This window comes from Salvelinus sp. IW2-2015, linkage group LG5 (assembly GCF_002910315.2).
Source record: "Salvelinus sp. IW2-2015 linkage group LG5, ASM291031v2, whole genome shotgun sequence".
Taxonomy (NCBI): Eukaryota; Metazoa; Chordata; class Actinopteri; order Salmoniformes; family Salmonidae; genus Salvelinus; species Salvelinus sp. IW2-2015.
This window is the reverse complement of record NC_036844.1, coordinates 4,124,431-4,151,211: the sequence shown is the minus strand read 5'-3', so window position 1 is coordinate 4,151,211 and position 26,781 is coordinate 4,124,431. Positions and strand designations below refer to the sequence as shown.

General features: G+C 41.7%; 1 protein-coding gene across 1 annotated transcript in view; it reads left to right on the top strand.

The window, feature by feature from the left end:
* Positions 1–12,048: 12,048 nt before the first annotated feature.
* LOC111963817 (interleukin-6 receptor subunit beta) overlaps positions 12,049–26,781 on the top strand; it is a 71,871-nt gene continuing 57,138 nt past the window's right edge. Inside the window, exons 1-3 of the mRNA XM_023987358.2 lie at positions 12,049–12,233; positions 19,589–19,663; positions 19,971–20,270. Of these exons, the coding sequence (XP_023843126.1) occupies positions 19,594–19,663; positions 19,971–20,270 (370 nt within the window). The 5' untranslated portion in view covers positions 12,049–12,233; positions 19,589–19,593. The remainder of the gene's footprint in view (positions 12,234–19,588; positions 19,664–19,970; positions 20,271–26,781) is intronic.

Below are 26,781 nucleotides of genomic sequence, written 5' to 3'. Positions count from 1 at the left end.
GATAACAAACCTTTATTATCTGTCCTCACCTCCTGACCTCAACCCCTCCTTCATCTAATCTACAGATGTCCATCTGTCTCCCCTGTTTCACACGTTGCTCTCCCCCCCAACACATTCCGAAGCCATCTGTCTTTCTTCAGAGAACCATTTACTTCTGACATAAAACCCAGTCTCTTTCATTTCCTATCATTCATTTACTATCTCAATGATCAAAGTTTAGCCGATTCCAACAAAGGTAAGGGGTTCTTCTACATAGAGGATCATATGTAATCCCAGGATATAGTGTCTAGAATTAACACGTTTTAGGGAAGGCCCAGATGCAGACAGTGTCGAAGTAACAAAAGTTTATTACTAGAACTGGGGGTAGGCAAAACGACTGGCAGAGGTCGGTAATCCAGATCAGTCCCAAAAGGCACAGAACGGCAGGCAGTCTCTGGGTCAGGGCAAGCAGAGGTCAATAATCCAGTGTGGTGTGACAAAGTACAGAACGGCAGGCTCAGGGCAGGCAGAATGGTCAAAACTAGAAAACAGGAACTAGAGACAGAGTAAGGGGAAAACCGCTGGTAGGCTTGACGAACAAAACAAACTGGCAACAGACAAACAGTGAACACAGGTATAAATACATTGGGGATAATGGGTGACACTTGGAGGGGGGGTGGAGACAAGCACAAAGACAGGTGACACATATCAGGGTGTGACAGTACCCCTGATGAGGGACAGGCAGAGGTTGAAGGAGACCAGCCGGAGTGTGCCGAGGAGTCTTGTTCTGTGCATAGATCGTGCATTGATATGAGAGGGAGAAGTTGAACTGGGTGAAAAGCAGGGCCCCCCTAGCTTGCCTGGAATTGAGACGCTTGGCTGTGCGGAGACATTCCAGGTTCTTGTGGTCGGTCCACACAATGAAAAGATGTTCCGCCCCTTCCAGCCAGTGCCTCCACTCCTCCAACGCCATCTTCACCATGAGAAGCTCACGATTCCCCACATCGTAGTTCCTCTCCATGGCACTGGGGCGATGGGAGAAGAAGGCGCAGGGATGTAACTTGAGGTCCAGGGCAGAACGCTGGGACAGGACAGCCCCCACTCCGACATCCAAAGCAACGGCCACCACCACGAACTGGCGGGATGGGTCAGGATGAACCAAGATGGGAATTGTGGTGAAACAGTGTTTGAGATCCCGGGAAGGTTGGTCAGCAGTTGGGGACCACGTGAACGGAACCCTGGGAGAGGTGCTGACGGGGGAAGCCAGGGTGCTGTAACCTCGGATAAAGCGCGAATAAAAGTTGGCGAATCCCAGGAAACTTTGCAGCTGCACCCTGGACATAGGCTGGGTCCAATCCACCACACTCTCACCTTCCTGGAATCCATCTGTACACTCCCAGCAATAATGTAACCCAGGAAGGGGATGGTGGAGCAGTGGAATTCACACTTCTCTGCTTTCACAAAAAGCTGGTTCTCCAGGAGGCGTTGGAGAACCTGTTGAACGTGGAGCATGTGTTCTTGGGCAGAACAGGAGAAGACAAGGATGTCGTCGTGGTAGACAAAGACAAACCGGTTCAACATGTCGCGGAGAACATCATTAACCAGAGCCTGGAACACAGCTGGGGCGTTGGTAAGGCCAAATAGCATGACCAGATACTTGGTCTCCGGACCCACAGAGTGCAGTCGTCCCCGTGGCGGAGTGGTGACTGGGAGAATAAAAATCCTGCTGTCATAGGGTTGCTGCGGCGGAAGCAAAGTGGCCCGGGCCTTGCGGAACACCACCTCCCAGGAAGACGTCCAGTGCAGGCTGCGCTGACTTCAGGCAATGTGCGTGGCAGAACAGGAATTGGATCGTCTCGCTGTGGTTCCCTGACACACGTAGGTTGATGGGGGTGGTATCATGGGTGAGCCGGTCTATAGAGCGCCCGTCCAGTGCGCCAACGTCCATGGGAATGGAGAGGGACTGAGTGGGGATGCCCAGCTCTATTTGTAGCTCTGGTTGTCCTGAATAAAAATTTAAAAAAGTAAAATACTTAATTGTGAGGCTAAATATAAGGGTTAGACATGTAAATAAATGAAAGGTCAGATAAATGAAAAGCGAATTTTTGCTGGGGAATGATAGGGTTAATACTGCGAGTACACTAAATAGACATGATCATTTAACTTATGTTTATGAGAAACATAGTGAATTTCTTAATATGTTTACGATTATAACGATAGACGCAATTGAAAAAATAACTATAAAACTGTCCCCTCAGCAAATTACTAACCACAACTCTCAAAGGACAAAGGGTTTTCTAATCTACAGTACAAACTCGAGGGTCAGAATAAACACTTATTTGGCATCCTTCAGCGACAAATTACTTGTATTCAATAACGACTGTGGTTCCCAAAAGGTTCAGGTGCAACAGGTCTCTCTATTTGTTTCCTTCGCCATATAACCAAGCACACATACCGTATCCTCTTTCAGTATCCTCTCTCCACAGTTGTTGCTTCAATGTGGAACCAACGACTTTGGGGCGTAGTCAAACGAGGGTCGTTTTCATTAGGGCATGCAACATTTTAAAATGTTTTGCAATATTTTGCAATGACCAATTATTTATTAAAAAATAAATAAAATGTACCCCCTTTTTCTCCACGAGGTATCCAATTGGTAGTTACAGTCTTGTCTCATCGCTGCAACTCCCGTACGGAGTTGCAGCGGGAGAGGCGAAGGTCGAGATCCACGCGTCCCCCGAAACACAACCCAATCAAGCCGCACTACTTCTTGACACAATGCCCATCCAACCCGGAAGCCAGCCACACTAATGTGTCGGAGGAAACACCGTACACCTGGCGACCTGGTCAGCGTGCACTGCGCCCGGCCCGCCACAGGAGTCACTAGTGCGCAATGAGACAAGGATATCCCTGTCGGCCAAACCCTCCCTAACCCGGACGACGCTGGGCCAATTGTGCGCCGCCCCATGGGCCTCCCGGTCGCGGCCGGCTGCGACAGAGCCTGGACTCGAACCCAGAATCTCTGGTGGCACAGCCTTAGACCACTGCGCCACCCGGGAGGCCACATGAGAGTTTCTTATTGGACAAGTCCAGGAAGTCCCTCCCTGTTTCAGTCCACTTTCTTCAGTTTGGTTCCTAATAAAAAGTGGCCCAGTTCACTATTAATTATGTTACTAGTATGCAAATCAAATCAGACACCATGCAGCAAGGAAATAAACATCAAGGTATGTATTCAGGTAAGAATCATGTAAGGCTGCATTTACACAGGCAACCCAATTCTGATGTTTTTTTCACTAATTGGACTCCTGACCAGATCTTTTTCATCTTTTCTGATTGATCAAGACCAATTAGTGGAAAATATATTAGCATTGGGCTGCCTGTGTAAACACAGCCTTTGTATCTAAAAGCTTGTAAGTACATGTACATTACATAACTATGTATTGTAGATAACATAAGAGACTCACACATTTGAGCCACCATGCATTAGTTCTGTTTTTTGTTTCCCATGTAGGATACCACAGTGCCACCACCTGGCACATATTCTGACATGTGACATCCAAAAATAGTCTGCAATGAGGAAGTGTCTGGTTGGACAGATCAGTAGGCCTACACAATATTCTAATGTGTGGTCAGAGTTATTTAAATCAGCTTGGTCAATTCACTACATTACTGTGACTGCAATTATTCATACCAGTAACCACATTTCCATCCACGGTTTAAGTAAGTAAAGTCATACAGTCATATATAATACATAATAGCCATCATATCGAAGTAAACTTGGAGCCCTTCGATGATATGGTGTGTGGTCCTCCCCCTACGACACAGGGAACTATGCAGTTAATTAGACTACAGAAGAAAAAATTTACATAGGTGTATGAATACTTGAGTCAAAACTTTGTAGAAGCATCTTTGGCAGCAATTACAGCTGTGAGTCTTTCTGGGTAAGCATAAGAGCTTTCCACACATGGATGGTGCAACATTTGCCCATTATTCTTTTCAAAATGCTTCAAGCTCAAATTGTTTGTCGATCATTGCTAGACAACCATTTTCAGGTCTTGCCAAGTAGATTTTAGTAAAAACTAACTTGGCCACTCAGGAACATTCACTATCTTCTTGGTAAGCAACTCCAGTGTAGATTTGGCCTTGTGTTTTAGGTTATTGTTCTGCTGAAAGGTGAATTAATCTCAGAGTGTCTGGTGGAAAGCAGACTGAAGCATGTTTTCCTCTAGGATTTCCCTGTGCTTAGCACAATTCTGTTTCCTTTTTATCCTGAAAAACTCCCCAGTCCTTAATGATTACAAGCATAACTGAAACCTGATGCAGCCACCACTATGCTTGAAAATATGGAGAGTGGTACTCAATTATGTGTTGTATTGGATTTGCCCCAAACATAACACTTTGTATTCAGGACACAAAGTGAAATGCTTTGCCACATTTTTTACAGTATTACTTTAGTGCCTTGTTGCAAACAGGATACATGTTTGGAATATTTGTATTCTGTACAGGCGTCCTTTTCATCCTGTCATTTAGGTTGGTATTGTGGAGTAACTACAATGTTGTTGATCCATCCTAATTTCTCTTTTATCACAGCCATTAAACTCTAACTGTTTTAAAGTCACCATTTGCCTCATGGTGAAATCCCTGAGCGGTTTCCTTCCTCTCCAGCAACTGAGTTAGGAAGGACACCTGTATCATTGTACTGACTGGGTATATTGATACACCATCCAAAGTGTAATTAATAACTTCACCAAGTTCAAAGGGATATTCAATGTCTGCTTTTTTTGGTTTTACCCATCTACCAATAGGTGTCCTTCTTTGAGAGGCATCGGACAACCTCCCTGGTTGTTGTAGTCGAATCTGTGTTTGAAATTCACTGCTCGACTGAGGGACATTACAGATAATTGTACTGTATGTGTGGGGTACCGAGATGAGGTAGTCATTTAAAAATCTGTAATGAGTGAGTCCAGGCAATTTATTATTTACATATTAAGCACATTTTTTGTCCTGAAATGATTTAGTCTTGCCATAACAAAAGGAATGAATACTTATTGACTCAAGACTTTTCAGCTTTTCATTTGTAATTCATTTATAAAAATGTCGAAAAAAAATAATTCCCCTGGATGTGGATGAACAGTAAAAAACGGCAGCAAAACGTTTTTAATGAAACTGCACTCCCCCAGTCTTCACCGGGAAAGGACATCAGATTATGCTCTCAGAATTCATTTTTACCACATTCGTGCTGGGATAAGCGCTTTATACACAGAGTCCACAAAACATTAGGAACACCTGCTCTCTCCATGACAGACTGACCAGGTGAATCCAAGTGAACGCTATGATCCCTTATTGATGTCACCTGTTAAATACACTTCAATCAGTGGTGATGATGAGGTGGGGGTATAAAGAAGGACTTTTAAGCCTTGAGACAATTCAGACATGGATTGTTTGTGTGTGCCATTCAGAGGGTGAATGGACAAGACAAAAGATTTAAGTGCCTTTGAACGGGGTATGGTAGTAGGTGCCAGGCATACCGGTTTGAGTATGTCAAGAACTGCAACGCTGCTGGGTTTTTCACAATCAACAGTTTCCCGTGTGTATCAAAAATTGTCCACCACCCAAAGGACATCCAGACAACTTGACACAACTGTGGGAAGCATTTGAGTCAACATGGGCCAGCATCCCTGTGGGAACACTTTTCGACACACAAACTGTAGAGTCCATGCCATGAGGAACTGAGGCTGTTCTGAGGGCAAAAGGGGTGCAACTCAATATTAGGAAGGTGTTCCTAATCTTTCCCATGAACATTGATATTGCTTCAAAAGTTTTTGTGGAAATGGAGTTGGTGCAATTACACCTTAGTTGATGGCAACTTGGGCAGATTCCAATAATAATATTTTTGCATTATACATTTCATACTAAACCGTAGGCAGAACTTTACCGCAATCACGACTAGGTCGGTTGGCGGAAATAAAAGTAGAGGCCTTGTCGCCGGCAATGCCTTTCATATAAAGCAAAGTCAGCAAAAGGTTTCACAGGAGTATAAGTGTTTTTCATGTAGAAAACCAGTATGCAAATGCATTTACTTATCATGAACAACTGCACTAATCATGGTAAGATGATCTACTGTATATAAGAAGATCTGTTCATCCTCCAGGATCCCTCTTCATCAACGGAGGCTCCTCAGGAGGAGGAAGGGGAGGACCATCCACCAAGGTGAATTTCATAATGTAAATTGTAAAACATTTAAAAAGTTATCCCTTTTAAATGAAACTATACTAAATATAATCACGTCACCAAATACCTGATTAAAACACACTATTTTGCAAAGAAGGTCTACAGTAGCCTCAACAGCACTCTGTAGGGTAGCACCATGGTGTAACCGGAGGAAAGCTAGCTTCCGTCCTCCTCTGGGTACATTGACTTCAATACAAAACTTAGGAGGCTCATGGTTCTCACCCCCTTCCATAGAATTATGACAACTTCTGGAGGACATCCTCCAGCCTATCAGAGCTCTTGCAGCATGAACTGACAAGTTGACCACCCAATCAAAGGATCACAGAATGAATCTAGTACTGAAAGCATAAGCATAAGCTAACTAGCACTGCAGTGTATAAAATGTGGTGAGTAGTTGACTCAAAGAAAGAGTAAGACAATAGTTGTACAGTTTTGAACAAATTCATTTCTTCCAAAATAAAGGTGATTTAAGAGAGTGCCATTTTTTCTCACTTTTAGTTTCACTTATTTAGCTAGCAAGTTCAGCCTACTGAAACACCCTGATCAAACAGAAGGATGCTATGTTAGCTAGCTGGCTATGACTATCCAACACAACACTGGAACTCTTCCAAGTCAAGGTAAGCTTTTGGTGTTACTCATTTATTGCCACCGGGGCCCCCCGGTGTAACTGCTTACTGACTATACATTAACGTTACTGCATGAATTAAGTGGATTTACTAACACATTAGTTCTATTAGCTATGCTGACTATGACTTTACTTTAGCTAATATGGTGACAATGATGTAGGTTGTGTGTAGCGGTTTAGCTTGGAACGTAATTTTTTCAACTGGTCACATACAGCTGATGTGTTGTGCATTTAAGTCCACAAGCGAAGGGAAGAGAAGAAATACAACGTGGCTGTTATGAGAGTTTACGCATGATCAGGGGTGTATTCATTCCACCGATTCTATTTAAATAAGTTTCTTAAATGGAAGCAAACAGAACAAAAACGGGGATAAACATACCTGAATTTGTCCAATGGAAACTTGTTTGCAACTGTTGGACTAATGATTACACCCTATATCAGCTAGATGCAGGCAAGAGTGTACAAGGTGGCATTGAATGTCACTGTCTGTCACCTAAAATGTGTCTCTCGACAAATGTGCACCTACATTGTAAACTTTAATTCAGAGCCTAGGTTGTAGCAACCTCATGATGGGTATAGAGAAAATTTGAGTATCATGTAGTAGCCTAAACCTATCGCTGTTACATTGAACTGGGTGAATGGAATATGAATGAGAGTCATCCAATATTTACATTTTACATTTAAGTCATTTAGCAGACGCTCTTATCCAGAGCGACTTACAAATTGGTGCATTCACCTTATGACATCCATATGCTGTAATAGAAAAAATTATCCGGCACTGACTGCCACTGCTCTTCATTGGGCGGCAGCAGCGGGAAAGGAGGACTGCGTCCAGGCCTTACTGCGGCTAGGGGTGGAGCCTGGACCTAGGGCTATCAATGAGAACACAACTCTCACATATGCAATGTACTGTGGCCACACTGCCAGCATCAATCTCAGCTGACAACAGCTTGGTTAACACTGCATTTTGTGTGTGTGTGTGTAGTTACGATTAATTTAAAGTGGAAATGGCCATGCAATAATTCTGTGTCCAATCGAACATGTTGATTATTTGTCGATTAGTAAAGCCAAAAATAATTGGGGAAAAGAAAATGCTTGCCGTCCGTCTTAAACCACAGAGTTGTGAATAAGACTACATGGTCGCGTTGATTGATTCTCCACAGATCTGACTCAGTCAGAATGCTGCCTTCCCAGAGGAGTGACCAGTCCCAGAAGAAGGAGGGCAAGTTCTGCATGCTCAACCAGACCTTCTCCTGCAAGAGGAAGAAAGAGCACCACGCCGCCGGCCACAGAGAGCTGGGCCGCGGCGGACACCTGAGGGAGGAGACTGCCTGGCGGACTCCTCCTTGGCCAAGGAGCCGGGAGACGAAGGCACCAAAGTCAGAAAACTTGTTTAGGTGGAAACGGGGCAGCAAATCAATCCATTCGAAATCTGGACAGCGAAGGACTGCCTCACATATGGATGCAAAGTCTTCCGCCCATCACTCAGGGCACATCTTTGCTGGTCAGCTCCCAGAGTGCCGATCAGCAGAGTCAAGCCACAGGGCCGATGGACAACCCACTTTGTCCACCACTCTCAGAAAAGCAGGAGCGAGCATGACTTGTTTGACAGTAGGCAGAAGGGACAATCCTTGGTCAGTCAGTCATTTCTGTACAGCACTTTGTGACATAAGCTGATGTGAGAAGGGCTTTATAAATACATTTGATTGATTGATTATGCCTAGAAGATCACGTCCAATCAGTCTATTTTGGCCCACAAATCCTGGATTTCACCCCCTTCAGAAAGGCTATTATACAATGGATGTCCTCTGCCCACACCAAGCCCCATACATACAGAAGAATAAAACTTGTGGGGCATTCACATGATGTATCAAGTGAGTCATCTAACAGTCCTTTCACCAGAGCTAAGCCCCAGGTAGCGATAAAGCCACATCCTGCTAAGATAACATACTGTAGATAGCTACACTTGACTTCACAATTCACACCTTGAGTCCGCTTCAATTCAAAACCAGTAGGCCTAAAACATTATTTTGCAAGGGAGTGCTGCAAGAGAAAATGTGTGAACTGCTATGCAGTTTAGTTTAGATAACAGGGGAACATAACATCCGATTTTTCAGTTTAAAATGTATGCCAAACAAAAACCATTGATTTCAAAGTCAAACAAACATACAACTCTATTGACAAGGATTACCTCAAAAATTGGCCATGGAAAATGTTACAATACTAAGGAACAGTGCAGATGTAAAGTATCGTAACAGAATGGCAGTAAAATCTTCCTCACTTTGTGACCAAGTTTTTCAAAAACTCTTAAATATCTAGTCTGAATTGAGGCCTCCCGAGTGGGGCAGCGGTCTAAGGCACTGCATCGCAGTGTTGAGGTGTCACTACAGCCTGGGGTTCGATCCAGCCGGCCGTGACCGCGCGTCCCATAGGGCGGTGCACAATTGGCCCAGCATCGTCCGGGTTAGGGGAGGGTTTTGCCAGGGGCTTTCCTTGGCTGATTGCGCTCTAGCGACTCCTTATGGTGGGCCGTGCGCCTGCAAGTTGACGTTGAGGCTGGCTTCCCAGGTTAAACGAGCGGGTGTTAAGAAGCAGCGCGGCTTGGCTGGTCATGCTAAAGCTTAAGAGGGTGTGAACGATGCTGAATGGGTGTAGACAGATTAGAGCTCTTCACTAGATACCAAAACATTCAAAGTCCATTTTCTCAAAAGTGAGTTTACAAGTTTATCGACTTTCAAAGCAGAATTACTTCCCCATTGTTCCTCAAAATGCAGTGTATGATATACCTTTGTAGCTCTGAGTCTCTACTTTTATCCAATGTAAAAAAAACTATTTCAAATTTTGCTACAAGCCCAAATCCAGGTGGTGAGTCACATATGTGGTATAGTGGACCTGATTGGGACTTGGCTGGGTTAGCTAGCAGCAGGCTATTTTTGGTGGAATCTTGTCAGGTCTTAATGAAATTTGGCAAATATAAGTGTAAAGCAAATATAAAAATTGGCTCAGTGTAAAACAAATGATTATGCCTCAGTGCGTATTGGACACAAAATGTACACTACATGACAAAAAGTATGTGGACACCTGCTTGTCGAACATCTCATTCCAAAATAGCCATTAATATGGAGTTGGTCCCCCCTTTGCTATAACAGCCTCCACTCTTCTGGGAAGGCTTTCCACTAGATGTTGGACCATTGCTGCAGGGACTTGCTTCCATTCAGCCACAAAAGCAATGAGGTCGGGCACTGATGTTGGGCGATTAGGCCTGGCTCGCAGTCGGCGTTCCAATTCATCCCAAACGTGTTCAATGGGGTGGAGGTCAGGGATCTGTGCAGGCCATTCAAGTTCTTCCACACCGATCTCGACAAACCATTTATGTATGGACCTCGGTTTGTGCATGGGGGCATTGTCATGCTGAAACAGGAAAGGTCCTTCCCCAACAATTGGAAGCACAGAATCGTCTAGAATGTCATTTTATGCTGTAGCATTAAGATTTCCCTTCACTGGAACTAAGAGGCCTAGCCCAAACCATGAAAAACTGCTATTCCTCCTCCACCAAACTGTACTGTTGGCACTATGTCTTGGGGCAGGTAACGTTCTCCTGGCATCCGCGAAACCCAGAAATGTCCGACGGACTACCAGATGGTGAAGCATTATTCATCACTCTAGAGAACGCTTTTCCACTCCTTCAGAGTTCAATGGCGGTGAGCTTTATACCACTCCAGCTGACGCTTGGCATTGTGCATGGTGATCTTAGGCTTGTATGCGTCTATTCGGCCATTGAAACCCATTTCATGAAGCTCCCGACGAACAGTTATTGTGCTGATGTTGCTTCCAGAGGCAGTTTGGAACTCAGTAGTGAGTGTTGCAAACGAGGACAGATGATTTTTTACACGCTTCAGCACTCAGCGGTCCCATTCTGTGAGCTTGTGTGGCCTACCACTTCACGGCTGAGCTGTTGTCGCTACTAAATGTTTTCACTTCACAATAACAGCACTTACAGTTGACCATGGCAGCTCTAGCAGGGTAGAAATGTAACAAACTGACTTGTTGGAAAGGTGTCATACTATGACGGTGCCACGTTGAAAGTCACTGAGCTCTTCAGTAAGGCCATTCTACTGCCAATGTTTGTCTATGGAGTGGCTGTGCGCTCAATTTTATACACCTGTCATTAACGGGTGTGGCTGAAAAAGCTGAATTCACTCATTTGAAGGGGTGTCCACATACTTTTGTATATATAGTATATATTAGTTGTTAGACAAAACCCAGGCTGTAGTGACACCTCAACATGACTAAACTCAAAAAGGAACTCTGTATGCCACAGTAAATTGCTCCAGACTTTGCAAACATTTGCTAATAAACAGCATCCTATTTGTACACATTTATACTGTACTTGGTGATGGACACTCTACAATTCAACGCATGCACTGTGTACTGTTTGATTTTCATGCACTTTTGAAATTAAGACTGTCATGTGACTGTTTTGCAAAAATGAATAAAATGTTGTATTATTTTTGGCTGCGTTCTGATATTTTTCAGTTGTGTCAGGGAGATGAAACATACGTTTGTCTATGCTTGATCAACTTAATTATCCTGAACATCATAAACATTTATGATTCAACATTATTACTATTCTGACTGAGAGCATTTTTTTTGTACAATTAAAAGCTTACCTGAGACCTGAAGACTTGTGTTAGCTCCCCCAAGCAAGCTCATACCTAAAGGCTTTAACTCAGTGGGCTGCTAGTCTCGTGGTTGGAGGCCACACAGTCTCAGGTCACATTTAGTCAGGTGAGTCATCACCTCAACATGCACGGCATTTGTTCACACATGAAGGAGAGACAGGGTAGCACTGTCCTGCCATTAACCCACTTCATTTATACCATTTTCCATAGCTTACTCTGTTTTTGGTTCGGATATTTATTAAGCAAAGCATTAAACAGTGCTTGTTGTTGAGCTTGTAGCGTCAGGTACATAATGATTCAGCCGCAGACAAAGCAGTCAAACCAAGCTCCGTCATGGCCTGGCACATATTGGAGCAATTCGGGCAAGTGGGTGCAGATTTACTGGAAAACAGTAATGCGAAACAATCTAGCGTCTTGATTGGTTAGTAGTTGTGTGACAGACGTTTCTCCTGGCAAATCAAAAGAGCAGCAATTCTGCGCAGATCTCTAAACAAGTCGTTGACAAACTAGACAGATACTTAGATCAATCGTTATGTTTGTAGCTGCAAGGCGATGTATTGAAACTCGTGGTTATGCAATATACTGGAACTGGGAAAGAGAAGACAGACCCAGACGTGCAATCTTATAGTTTAAGCTAAATGATGTGAAATCTACATATCTTTACGCAGCTAACGTTAACTAGCTCGTATACATTAACCCAACAAGTAAATAAATTAAAGGTGAGTTTTTTTGTTTGTTTGTCATAGCATGTCGGGCACTGTTTAACAGGCTGTTACGGACCTATTTTCGTGGTTTTGTTGTATATAGTCGAATAGGGGTTCTGCAAATATGACATTCCCGTGTTTGTGTTTCCCGGAATTAGAAATTGATCCATCGATGTTTTTTTTCTCCAAAAATGTCCGTGCTAGCTACAGTAGCTAGCTATTTAAAATTATCAAGTAATATTCTTATTGTATAGCTCTTTATCATTCTGATGGAGGTAACGTTATATAGCAAGTGTCTAGACAGCGAAATAAGATTGTCTTTCTTTTGAAGTAGTTAGTCATTTTTTATTGGGATTCTCAATACTATATGGCAATAGCTGGCGCCAACAGCTAGTCTTAGGCTGGACACATGACATTTATTCTTATTAATAATAAGTTACCCGAGGAAAGCCTAAAAGTTTAACCTGGGCTGGTCTCGTTGCCAACATACCTGGAAATGTAACTATCGGAAAGTGAGTTCGTGCCACCGTAATCAATATAACTAGTAGTTGTTGGCACCACCCTAAAATAAGGCGTTATTTCGTGATTATTTAAAAACTACGGCAAGCAGCTGGGACAAAAGGTAATATTATTTAACTGGGCTCCATGGCTGAAGCAATGAACTAGTTATTAACAAGGTTACAGCTACTTGGCGAGCTCACTGTTCGTCTGTGTACACGCATTACTAGCAATGGCTGAGGTGTGCCCATCAGACGTTAAATATTTTCTGGTCATGTTTAACCAGATTTTTCTTTAGAAAAAGGTGTAAAACCTAAACAAAACGCATGWTCCTGTCCTCTTTCAAGATGTGGCACATTTAAAAAGCCAGAATACATTTTTTTAATCAAGAAATAACCTTTTTTTACGATTTGTTGTTTCTAATTACTGCCGGGCTAATTTAATATGCGTCAATCTAAATTCGTAGGGATCGACTTGAGCGAACACTACGCAGATTCACTGAGTTGCAAACGAAGTGGATGGGTCTAGCTCATTGGTTTTGTGGATCTGACGCAGTTGCTACCTCAGATTATGAGCCTAGCAAGTGTCGCGAAGGAGGTATGTAGTACACACAAGGCCACAGGGGGAGCAATAGAGCTATAAACATACTCTTTTTTGCCTTAAATACCCTAAAGCTACCAGTCAATCAAATTGATTTATAAAGCCCTTTTTACATCAGCAGATGCACGTATAACCTATTATCCTTAATCCTAATTCTAGGGTAGGGTAGCCTAGAATACTTTTATAATCTATTTTAGTAATAATATTATCATAGTAAATACCATATAGTACTAAATAGCATTTTGATTATTTTGTTAATCAAAACCTGTCTAAGCATTTTGCTGTTTTTTGTTGTTAGTTTTTAAATTATATTTATTATTGCAAGGCAGAAGACTTGATAAACAAACCACATTTTATGTTTTATTTTTCAAATTTAGTTTGAACTGGGTGACCTTGTAACTTCTGTGGAAGTCCAGGAATTGGTGTGGGGCAGGTTTGAGACTGATCTAAGGAATTAACAACAAAAATACACAATTTCTCAGCTGCCTCACCAATGTCTTTATGTCATTAGAATGACTTGCTAAATATTTCCCATAGACTGCAGCATAAGACCACGAAGAATCAGTTATAGGTTACAAGCAACACTATAATTCATATGAAATAGCATGTAACCAAAGACTATATGTCTCATATTTTTCTAAAATGGTCACTCATTACTTTACAGTTAGCTATATATCGTGTATTAGGCCTGTGTTGCTTTTGGGAGAGCAAGAAAAAAGTGACCATAGCAGGTATTGAACCCCGGCCAAATATTCAGTAGCCAATGCGCTAACCTCAACCCTAGTACACATAAATTATATATATATATATATATATATATATATATATATATATTTTTTTTTTTAATCATCCTAATATCTCATATTGAGAGTAAACAGCCTCGGAATAGAGAAGACAAGTGCATCTTTAAGCCTGCCAATGAATTACATCATGCAACCCTCACGAGAAGGCAGTGCTCGCTGACACCACAAGCTTTTTGGCGGGGCTTGTTGAGTTGGCTACTTGTGCGAGAAGGCAGAGCGGGTCGATGCTGGTTGATGAATTTTAAAATACGTTTTTGTCGACCAGAAGTGACTGAATTAATGTTCAGGCTTATTGATAAGTTATAGTAATGAAGTATAATATCAAAACATGAGCATTAAATACAGTTCATAATAAACATGAATCATCATTATATTACTTCACAGTAATCTGGGACAGACAAAAGCGCGCAGGGGAGTGGTGAATTCAGGGAGAGAACTAATCTTCTGAAATTTAATTTGTGGTCTTATGGTGCCGTCTATTGGAATTATTTAGCAGCTGCAGTAGTACTGAATAATGTGTATATCCTTACTAAAGTAGTAATTACTCAGAATTGTAAAATATAAAATGTTCTAGTTCATTTGATCACTTACAACCATAAAATAACAATTCATAGCATAACAAACAATGAAACTGACATAAACCAAAAACACCTACATTTAGTTCATTATAAAAATATATTTTGACCTTTGACATTATGACATAATGACATTATCTGCCAAAGTAACACCCCCTTAACATATAAACACAGACACTGAAAATGAGCTTTAAAAAAATAAATAATCTGGTATCTCTCAATAGAGCCTTTGCTTTGCTGAGCAGTTTGTTTTCAGGAGTGTTCTGCCTGCCATGTCATCAGAGGAGTAGATCTGTGAATTAACGAAAAGTTAATAAGTTATTGCCACGCTTTCACATAGAGGCCTAGTTTATGTTTACATTTTAGTCATTTAACAGACTTTCTTAGCTAGCTACTGTTTGTTCATAACATAACTAGCAAGCTATCTATGCATAGATTTTGTGTTTTATCTACAACTAACTTAGCTGTCTGGTAGTAGCTTTATCATTGGTTCCATTTCCTATAGTCCCTAGTGAGAGTAGTCAGTGAGGCCCTCATAAAACTAAACGGGTAAGTTACTACTTATTGGTAAAGTACTGAATACAGAAGAACATGTGGTGAGCCCATGTGCCAGTGATATGGGTGCATGCCTCACCAATGAATTACACAACACAAATAGGCTACACCGCTGTTGTTGTTGTACGGTAGTTAGTGATGCACCGATATTACATTTTTGGCTGATACCAACATTTTCCTTGCCAAAAAACCTGATTCCCGATTTATTTTTTATTGTCATTTTTTTTAAAGCGTTCTAGTACAGTTAAATAGTTAACACACACACATATATGGACACAGCAGTGTCACTACAGTTCCTGGTTCGAATCCAGGCTGTATCACATCTGGCCGTGATTGGGAGTCCCATAGGGCGTCGTCCGGGTTTGGCCGGGGTAGGCCGTCATTGTAAATAAAAATGTGTTCTTAACTGACTTGCCTAGTTAAAGGTTACACACACACACTGACCAAAAGGTAATTTTGTTGGCATTTACATATGTCCCCATTACCAGTGAAACATAATCAAAACCTATTTATTTCACTTACTTGCTGTGCTGTTTCATTTGTTCAGTTGTTTCATTCTCAACCAGGACTTCTATGGAACGCCGTTGGGTCTTTGCGTGTCAAAAAAGACGTGTCAAATAAGCTTGTTGACCAATCAGGACCTGAATATGATTGCACGCCACATAATAATTTAACGTGTTCATACATTTTTTACGTAGTTATTACACATTGATTACACTATCACACGTATTTCATATGTCACAGCGATTCATCGATATGTATGCTATAATGCTGGTAAAGTTGTCTCGCCCACCTACAGTGCTGGTCATTAAAAAAAAGATAGCTCATGTTCTTCCCCCAAAACAATGTTCTTCCCCCAAAACATAGCAAAACATAGCAAAATGACAATCTGTTTCAGTAGCCATAGTTGGCTAGCTAACTATATAGCTAGGTGTCATCTAAAATAACCCTCATTTATAAGACAGTTCTTATTTGATTAATGGTGGTCGGACCCATCTATGTGAAGCTAGCCACAATAATAATTAGCCACAATAGTGGACTTTGCGGTTAGCCTTCAAAATAAAAGTAAGTCATTGATAGTGATGCAAATGAATACAAATAGTAGAATTATGCCATAATTGAACAGATCAGGCTAAACGAGGTTGGAATATTATTAAAAATCAACATAAGACAATACATTGTTAATTTGACAAAAATCTGTTGAAATCACACTGGTTGTATTAGACTTTAGAATTGCATTGGGGGCATACTTATTTCACTGTACAGCCTTACCTATGGATTGTGGATCAATGACATAGGGTATCAGTCTACTCAGTGACACCCAGAGAACATTAGCGTTATAGCTCTTATTGCGGGACTCTGAAACAACTGTGAATTGAGCCACATGTATTGTCAACCTATGTGTATTGAACACTTTCCCTATGAAAACAAAACTGTGTGGATGTTTTGGAGTCTGATAACTCTGAGGAGGACGTTGGGAAAAAATATTTTGGAAATTGAGTAGACTGATACCCCATTTCATTGATCCCCAATCCTTAGGTAAAGCTGTACAGTGCAATATGAATGTCAATACACACAATAGGCTGACTGGAGAGGGGATTTCACACAGTCACAGTTCCGCAATAAGAGCTACAATGCTAATATTTGTGTAAACTCTTCACAGTTGTGTTCTGTGGGTAGACTGATACCCCATTTTGTTGCTTCACATTCCAACCTTGTTTAACATTATCTAGTCTAAATATGGCATGATCCCACTAATTGTAACCTTCTGCATCACTTTCAAATAGGTACTTTTTATTTTAAAGGCAAACCGCAAATTCCATTATTGTGCCTAATCCTTATAGTGGCTAGCTTCACAACACATTACAAGGGCCGGTCGAGCATCACTAGCCAGATGAAGCTAGCTGACTGCTTATAACGTTAGTTTTGGGCAACAGCTGCCTAGCTATTTATTTTCATGAACTGAAGTTCATTTTCAATAGGCGAACAACAAGTGGCTACCTAGCTAATAATTACTCACAAGGATTGCTAAGAATAATGAAAATGACTGCAGTTTCTACTAGTCATTGCTTTCAGGCTGGTTGTGTTGGTGCTAGCTAGGTACAAAGCTAAAGCTAGCTACCCCAGAAGTTGCGGTCGAACAAATAATGCTTTATTACTAACACGGTATTGCAAACGCATCATTCGTGGCCGGTGTTTGCTTTTTTGCAGACTTTTTTGTGCAGATTTGACAGTGCTACTGATAGTAGTGGTGGCGCTTGGCTTGCAATGTGCAAATTCCGAACACTATAATAGAACTGTTATTTGATGGGTCAAATTAAAAACATATTTAACGCGTCAAAGTGTTATTTGACGTGTATCTTTTTTTACACGCAAAGACCCAAACGGCGTTCCATAGTATGTCGTGAAGCTAATAGCAGTGACGCTATTACTGTGTATCTGGTAGGGCAACATCTGAAAAATCGCGCACTTGGTAGTGTGTACTGGTGCTCGACCAGTTGCGAAAGCCAACATCACCCACGACAGAGAATGGTTGATTGTCAAGGGCAATGAATTCCATTATCTTGGCATTTAATGGATTTCACCTTTTGAGTTGTGTTGCTGAAATTTTCTTACTTTTTCAAATGACTGCTCGACTTGTTGACTGCTCGATGCACACAGCAGACATTGTGGGCTAGGTTAGGAATGCTGTGTTGCACATGTAGCGCAAACATTTTACGTGGCGTCATTATGCCATGTACCTACGTAATATAGGTATGCACGTTCGCTTTGACACCGGTTTTCCACATCGGCGTTAAAATAGACATCGTGCCGATAACCGATGCTGGCATTTTTAGCTATTATCGGCCGATTCCGATATATCGTGCATCCCAAACTGTAGCAGCTATGGTGTTATGACAGTGTTCCTCCAAAGCTTTATTTATTGTAGTTTGAAAATAAGTTTCATAATAATATTCTGTAGTGATATGACTAGCTTTGCTGACACATAGCTACAAAAAAGTCCTACACGCAAGAGGCCTGTCCTTGAGGAAATTAGCTGTTCACAAACTTTTGTAGCTACCGTCAGTCAGCAATTAAGTGTTGGGGAAGCTGCTCAGAAAGCTACCAATTACTTCACACTAGAAGAAGTTAAGCTACATCTAAAGCTACTCTTAAGAAAAATATAGTTTAGTTAAAGCTGCAATATGCAACTTTTTGGGCGACCTGAACAAATTCACATAGAAATGTGTGTTATAGATCTGTCATTCTCATTGAAGCAAGCCTAAGAAGCGGTATATCTGTTCTATGTGCGCTATTTCTAAACTTCCGGTTCTTAAGTTTTGTTTTTGCCTCTTTTGGGTTTGTACACCAGCTTCAAACAGCTGAAAATGCAATGTTTTGGGTTATTGAAAGTATATTTCAGTGGTTTAGATGGTACAGTGATTCTCTACATTATACGTGCTTGTTTTGTCACACAAACTGAAATTCGGCGACCTATTAGAATTTTAACAACCAGGAAATGGCAGAGCGATTTTGGCATAGTGCATCTTTTAAAGTAGATCACTACATCCAAACTACTTTGTGATACATTTTGGTGTCTAAATCTGAAATGTCATAGACCACAAATTGAAAGACTGATCACTCTGGAGTCAGATGTTAACAGAATGTGTAATTTAGTCTATTTAACCCCAAAACTATGTTTCAAGTCAGAATTCGGCGGGTCTGATGCCTACTTCACCCATATTTTCTGTTGTTTTTGTAAAAAAAGTACTGTGTATTTCCAGTACTTAGCTACACTGTTACCTGGCAAAAAGGTAATTACCTACTGAAAACACTGCAAATATTATTTAGTTTAAAGGGATACTGAGCGATTTTGGCAATGAGTCCCTTTACTTCCCCAGAGTCAGATGAACTCGTGGATAAAATGTTTGTCTATGCGTGGGGTTTCAAGGAAGTTGCTAATTAGTGCTAGCGCAATTGCTAACTAGCATTAACGAAATGACTGGAAGTCTATGGGTATATGCTAGCAGATACCCGTAGACTTCAAGTCATTATGCTAACCCTGGTTAGCATTGGCTCGTGAAACTACCTCTAACTTTCTGCATACTGGACAGAGAGACATAAAAATGGTATCCACATGTTAATCTGACTGGGGAAGTAGACAAAAGGCCTCATTGACAACATCTCAAAGTATCTCTTTAACTACCACAACTACTGCAAAACGTAGTTAACTACATCATGTAGTTCCACTAGTAATTTAACTGCTCCCCAACACTAGCAATTCATTGGGGGGGAAATGGTTTGCGATAAAATGTAGGCTAGGCTTGGCGAGTCTGTGAATTTCTGAATCTTCCCTCAGGCATCATGGACAAGTCATCATACCGTTTGCTGCAGCTTCTGTCCTTGGTATGGCTGGCCTGTAGGCCCACCTACAGTAAGTGTACCACTACATTTCAATAACAATTTTTGTCATGAAGTGCTGCTTAGCAGGTGCTCTTTTCCACAGCGTCATACAGTCTGATATGTTTTGATTTAACCTCTCTGCTGCACATAAACCCTAGAATGAGCCGTCTTCTTCCTTTTTTAAGTTGCTGTGCTTTAATGATAGTGAGCTTTGTACTGACCTTAGTGATATGTTTCCAAATAACCATGAAAACAACCACATATGGCCTTTTCCCTCTGTGTAAAATTCACCATGCATTTCCTAGTAGCATTTGACTTAATGGATGGGTTTTCTCTAGGTTCTATCACCACCTATGGAACAATAATCCCACAATCTCCATCAGTGGAAATTGGGAAGGAATTCACCGCCACATGTGTGCTCTACAAAGCTGCTAAAGCCACAGCGGAGGACATCTACTGGAAGTTGAAAAACGTCACAGTGCCCAAAGAGCAGTACACCAAGATAAATGACTCGGCTGTTAGCGTGACCATCACCATCACCAATGAAACGGCCAACTGGTTACTTTGTGAGAAGAAAGGGTCTTCCTTATCCTTAAACCTAAATCAAGTAATCCATGGGATTCTATTGACCAAAGGGTGTAAGTATGCCTCCAATGATTTCACATCAATATAAGGTTATTTCATATCAAAATAGAACAAAATGTCCACGCAAGTATTTTCCTCTAATATCTCTATTTCAATTTCATTTRTGAGTAATTCATTTGGATACAAGTGCAACAATTTCATACAGAAATAAAGTGAAAATGTATCCAAAGGACATGCCTTTGTACTGATATTCAAGAAATTGTAATGTACACATTTCTAGTTTTTATTTTCACGTGCACTAGTACAGTGAAATGCCTTGCTTGCTCTTTCCCAACAATGCAGTAGTACTGTTAAAAAGTAAAGTAGAACAAAAGACATGGGTAATAGAAATAAGAACAATAAAGTAAGGAAGCTATATGAAGGGTCAGTGCCAATACCATATTTACTAGGGGTGTGCCGACATGGCCATACTCGTTATCYTATCTGTAAATTGACAGTTGACAATTGGATCACATGATACTCGGGATCGGGGGAAAAACTGAAGTGTTTCAATATTCCTAAGTATATGTTCGTAAAATACCTCCCTGGGGCCAAGCTTCCTGCTATCCATATCAAATGTATTTATATAGCCCTTCTTACATCAGCTGATATATCAAAGTGCTGTACAGAAACCCAGCCTAAAACKCCAGACAGCAAGCAATGCAGGTGTAGAAGCACGGTGGCTAGGAAAAAKWCCCTYGAAAGGCCAAAACRTAGGAAGAAACCTAGAGAGGAACAAGGGGTGGCCAGTCCTCTTCTGGCTGTGCCGGGTGGAGATTATAACAGAACATGGCCAAGATGTTCAAATGTTCATAAATGACCAGCATGGTCAAGTAATAGTAAACAGGTCAGGGTTTCATAGCCGCAGGCAGAACAGTTGAAACTGGAGCAGCAGCACGGCCAGGTGGACTGGGGACAACAAGGAGTCATCATGCCAGGTAYTCCTGAGMCATGGTCCRAGGGCTCAGGTCCTCTGAGAGMGAGAGAGAAAGAAAGAAAGAGAGAATTAGAGAGAGCATACTTAAATTCACACAGGACACRGGATAAGACAGGATAAKTACTCCAGATATAACAGACTGACCCTAGCCCCCTGACACATAAACTATTGCAGCATAAATACTGGAGGCTGAGACAGAAGGGTTCAGGAGAAACAGGCAGGATATAATCCCACCCACTTTGCCAAAGTACAGCCCCCACACCACTAGAGGGATATCTTCAAACACCAACTTACCATCCTGAGACAAGGCCGAGTATAGCCCACAAAGATCTCCACCACGGCACACCCCAAGGGGGGGCGCCAACCCAGACAGGAAGACCACGTCAGTGACCCAACCCACTCAAGTGACGCACCCCTCCTAGGGACGGCATGGAAGCTCACCAGTAAGCCAGTGACTCAGCCCCTGTAATAGGGTTAGAGGCAGAGAATCCCAGTGGAGAGAGGGGAACTAGCCAGGCAGAGACAGCAAGGGCGGTTCGTTGCTCCAGTGCTTCAGTGCCTTTCCGTTCACCTTCACACTCCTGGGCCAGACTACACTCAATCATAGGACCTACTGAAGAGATGAGTGTTCAATAAAGACTTAAAGGTTGAGACCYASTCTGRGTCTCTCACATGGGTAGGCAGACCATTCCATAAAAATGGAGCTCTATAGGAGAAAGCCTTGCCTCCAGCTGTTTGCTTAGAAATTCTAGGGACAATTAGGAGGCCTGCGTCTTGTGACCGTAGCGTACGTGTAGGTATGTACGGCAGGACCAAATCGTAAAGATAGGTTGGAGCAAGCCCATGTAATGCTTTATAGGTTAACAGTAAAACCTTGAAATCAGCCCTTGCCTTAACAGGAAGCCTTTGTAGGGAGGCTAGCACTGCTTTATCCGGGTAGCCGGAAAGTAGAGCATTGCAGTAGTCTAACCTAGAAGTAACAAAAGCATGGATWKATTTTTCTGCATCATTRTTGGACAGAAKATTTCTGATTTTTGCAATGTTGATATGTTCGTCAAAAGAGATCAGGGTCCAGAGTAACACCGAGGTACTTCACAGTTTTATTTGAGACGGCTGTATAACCATCAAGATTAATTGTCAGATTCAACAGATCTCTTTGTTTCTTGGGACCTAGAACAAGCATCTCTGTTTTGTCCTATTTTAAAAGTAGAAAGTTTGCAGCCATCCACTTCCTTATGTCTGAAACACAGGCTTCCAGCGAMGGCAATTTTGGGGCTTCACCATGAAATGTACAGCTGTGTGTCATCCGCATAGCAGTGAAYGTTAACATTATGTTTTCGAATGACATCCCAAGAGGTAAAATATATAGTGAAAACAATAGTGGTCCTAAAACGGAACCTTGAGGAACACCGAAATGTACAGTTGATTTGTCAGAGGACAAACCATTCACAGAGACAAACTGATATCTTCCCMACAGATAAGATCTAAAARAGGCCAGAACTTGTCCGTGTAGACCAATTTGGGTTTCCAATCTCTCCAAAAGAATGTGGTGATCGATTGGTATCAAAAGCAGCACTAAGTTCTAGGAGCATGAGGACAGATGCAGATCCTCGGTCTGACGCCATTAAAAGATAATTTACAACTTTCACAAGTGCAGTCTCAGTGCTATGATGGGGTCTAAAACCAGATTGAAGCATTTCGTATACGTTGTTTGTCTTCAGGAAGGCCGTGAGTTGCCGTGCAACAACTTTTTATAAAATCAAGGACCTCTGTACCAGGCGGTGTCAGAGGAAGGCCCTAAAAATGGGAAAAGACTCCAGCCACCCTAGTCATAGACTAGGCATGTGGTACTGTAGCGCCAAGTCTAGGTCCAAAAGGCTTCTCAGCAGCTTCTACCCCCAAGCCAGAAGACTCCTGAACAGCTAATCAAATGGCTACCCAGACTATTTGCATTGCCCCCCCAGTACGCTGCTGCTACTCTCTTTATCTATGCATAGTCACTTTAACTCTACCTACATGTACATATTACCTCGACTAACCAGGTCCCCGCCGCACATTGACTCTGTACCGGTACCCCCTGTATATAGCCTCGCTGTTGTTATTTTGCTGCTGCACTTTAATTATTTGTTACTTAAATTTTTTACTTAACATGTATTTTTGTAAAAACTGCATTGTTGGTTAAGGGKTTGTAAGTAATCATTTCACTGTAAGGTCTACACCTGTGCATGTGACAAATAAAATGTGATTTGCATGTTCTCACTGCAAAAAAACTGCAGGGGGTAGCCAAGTTTGCGGTCACTCAGTCAGAATGTGCATTAGCATTTCATATTTTTTCCCTACCCTTGCCCCACTTGTTAGATATTATGCACATTGACAGCTTGAGAGCAAACGTCCTGGCCATGTGATTTATCATAGTAGCAGGCAGCAGCAATCTAAATGATTCGGACTGAAAATATGCGAGGAAAAGGAATCGTGAAATGATGAAGCGAGTGGATGMAGAAATGAAGTTTCAGTCTTTCCAATCAGAGCAGCAGGATCAACMCACAGCTTGCCTTTCTCTTTACAGACAGGCAAGCTAGCCAGTTGAGTTATTTAGACCATTTAGCACCTCCCTTGACTGACTGAGAAGGATGCAAACATTTACTTTTTTTCCTGATCACAGATAATTACAAAAAATACTCTGTTCAAAATCATATTCATTAAATTGCCCATATACTGATTTTGGCACACCACTAATATTTACAATGTGCAGGGATACTGGAGTGGTAGGATTAGATATGTATAGGGGTAGATGACTAGGCATCAGGACATATGACAGACAGAGTAGCAGCAGTGTATATGATGATTGTGTGTAGAGTCAGTATGAATATGTGTGTGTGTGTGTGTGTGAGCAAATGAAGAATGTTTGTGTGCAGTAGGCTTGGGTGGTATACTGTTTCCCGGGGTATTTTGAAATACCCTCAGTATGATTTTCCAATTTTGTCTATCATTTACAAAAATACATACATTTGAATATTAGTACTTTTTAAATAAATGCCTGCAGTCAACTCTAGGTAATAGATAAAGCAGATTGCGTTTATAATTTTGCCTGTTAGATTATTTTTGATTATGAAGCTTACCAATACTAGTTTCCCAAAACAGCTGTATTAACCAGTCGTGTGTTTGTTTACAAAGAAGCACAACAAGCAAAATGGGAGCTTCTTGACGTGAGTCACTCCTGCAATTTAAGAGATGTGATAAAGTAAWWWWWTTTGCCAGCTATATATCTTATAACTATTAAGTTAACTATTTTTATTTAACCAGGTATGTTGACTGAGAACTCATTCTCATTTACAGCAACGACCTGGGGAATAGTTACAGGAGGGCGAAATGATGAGCCAATTGGAAGCTGAGGAGATTGTGGCCAATGGTGGTATGAGGGCCAGATTAGGAATTTAGCCAGGACACCAGGGTTAACAACCCCTACTCTTACGATAAGTGCCATGGGATCTTTAGTGGATTACAGAGAGTCAGGACACCCATTTAACGTCCCATCTGAAAACAGCACCCTGCACAGGCAATGGCCAAAATCATGCCCTGGGATCTCTTTTTTAAAAAAATTATCAGAGGAAAGAGTGCTTCCTACTGACCTTCCAAGACCACTTTCCAGCAGCATCTGTTTTCCCATCCATGGACCCACCCTGCTTAGCTTCAGTGGCAAGCCAGCAGTGGGATGCAGGGTGGTATCCTGCTGGTTTTAAGATGTGACAAATAAGTTCTTCTCCCAGCTGGGTTTTACTAATGTAACGGATGTGAAATGGCTAGCTAGTTAGCGGGTACCGCGTACTAGCGTTTCAATCAGTTACGTCACTTGCTCTGAACATAGAAGTAGTGTTGCCCCTTGCTCTGCAAGGGCCGTGGCCTTTGTGGCGATGGGTAACGATGCTTCGTGGGCGACCGTTGTTGATGTGTGCAGAGGGTCCTGGTTCGCGCCCGGGTCGCGGCGAGGGGACGTACTAAAGTTATACTGTTACATTGGTGCCGTGACCCGGATCACTAGTGTGCTGCGGAAAAGGAGGAGGTTGAAAGGGGGTGAGTGTAACGGATGTGAAATGGCTAGCTAGTTAGCGGGTACGCGCTACTAGCGTTTCAATCAGTTACGTCAACTTGCTCTGAAACCTGAAGTAGTGTTGCCCCTTGGCTCTGCAGGGCCGCGGCCTTTTGTGGAGCGATGGGTAACGATGCTTCGTGGGCGACCGTTGTGATGTGTGCAGAGGGGTCCCTGGTTCGCGCCCGGGTCGGGGCGAGGGGACGTATTAAAGTTATACTGTTACACTAACATGCTGATTTAACTAACATGGTGATTTAACAAGCGCATTCGCGYAAAAAGCACTGTCGTTGCACCAATGTGTACCTAACCATAAACAACAACGCTTTTCTTAAAATCAATACACAGAAGTATATATTTTTTAAACCTGCATATTTAGTTAAAAGAAATTAATGTTAGCATGCCATATTAAACTAGGGAAATTGTGTCACTTCTCGTGCGTTCATTGCACGCAGAGTCAGGGTATATGCAACAGTTTGGGCCGCCTGGCTCCTTGCGAACTAATTTTCCAGAATTTTACATAATTATGACAACATTGAACGTTGTGCAATGTAACAGCAATATTTAGACTTATGGATGCCACCCGTTAGATAAAATACGGACCGGTTCCGTATTTCACTGAAAGAATAAAGGTTTTGTTTTCGAGATGATAGTTTCCAGATTCGACCATATTAATGACCGAAGGCTCGTATTTCTGTGTGTTATTATAATTAAGTCTATGATTTGATAGAGCAGCCTGACTGAGCGGTGGTAGGCAGCAGCAGGCTCGTAAGCATTCATTCAAACAGCACTTTACTGCGTTTGCCAGCAGCTCTTCGCAATGCTTCAAGCATTGCGCTGTTTATGACTTCAAGCCTATCAACTCCCGAGATTAGTTGGCAATACTAAAGTACCTATTAGAACATCCAATAGTCAAAGGTATATGAAATACAAATGGTATAGAGAGAAATAGTTCTATAATAACTACAACCTAAAACTTCAACCTAAAACTTGGGAATATTGAAGACTCATGTTAAAAGGAACCACTAGCTTTCATATGTTCTCATCTTCTGAACAAGGAACTTAAATGTTAGCTTTTTTACATGGCACATATTGCATTTTTACTTTCTTTCCAACACTTTGTTTTTGCATTATTTAAACCAAATTTAACATGTTTCATTATTTATTTGAGAATAAGTAGATTTTATTGATGTATTATACTAAGTAAAAATAAAAGTATTCATTGTTCATTCAGTATTGTTGTAGTTTTCATTATTACAAAAAAAGAAGTATAAATATAAATCGTCCGATTAATCGGTGTCGGCTTTTTTTGGTCCTCCAATAATTGGTGTCGGCGTTGAAAAATCATAATCGGTCGACCTCTAGTTGTGTTGGTCTTTTTTTTTCAAACGTAAAGAGTGGTAACCAGTTTCTCTTAACCATCATGTGCGCTGCAACTAATTTCCCTGAGGCCATTTCACTGAGGAAAATCACAGCTCCCAGTATTGTTAAGGCCCTGGTG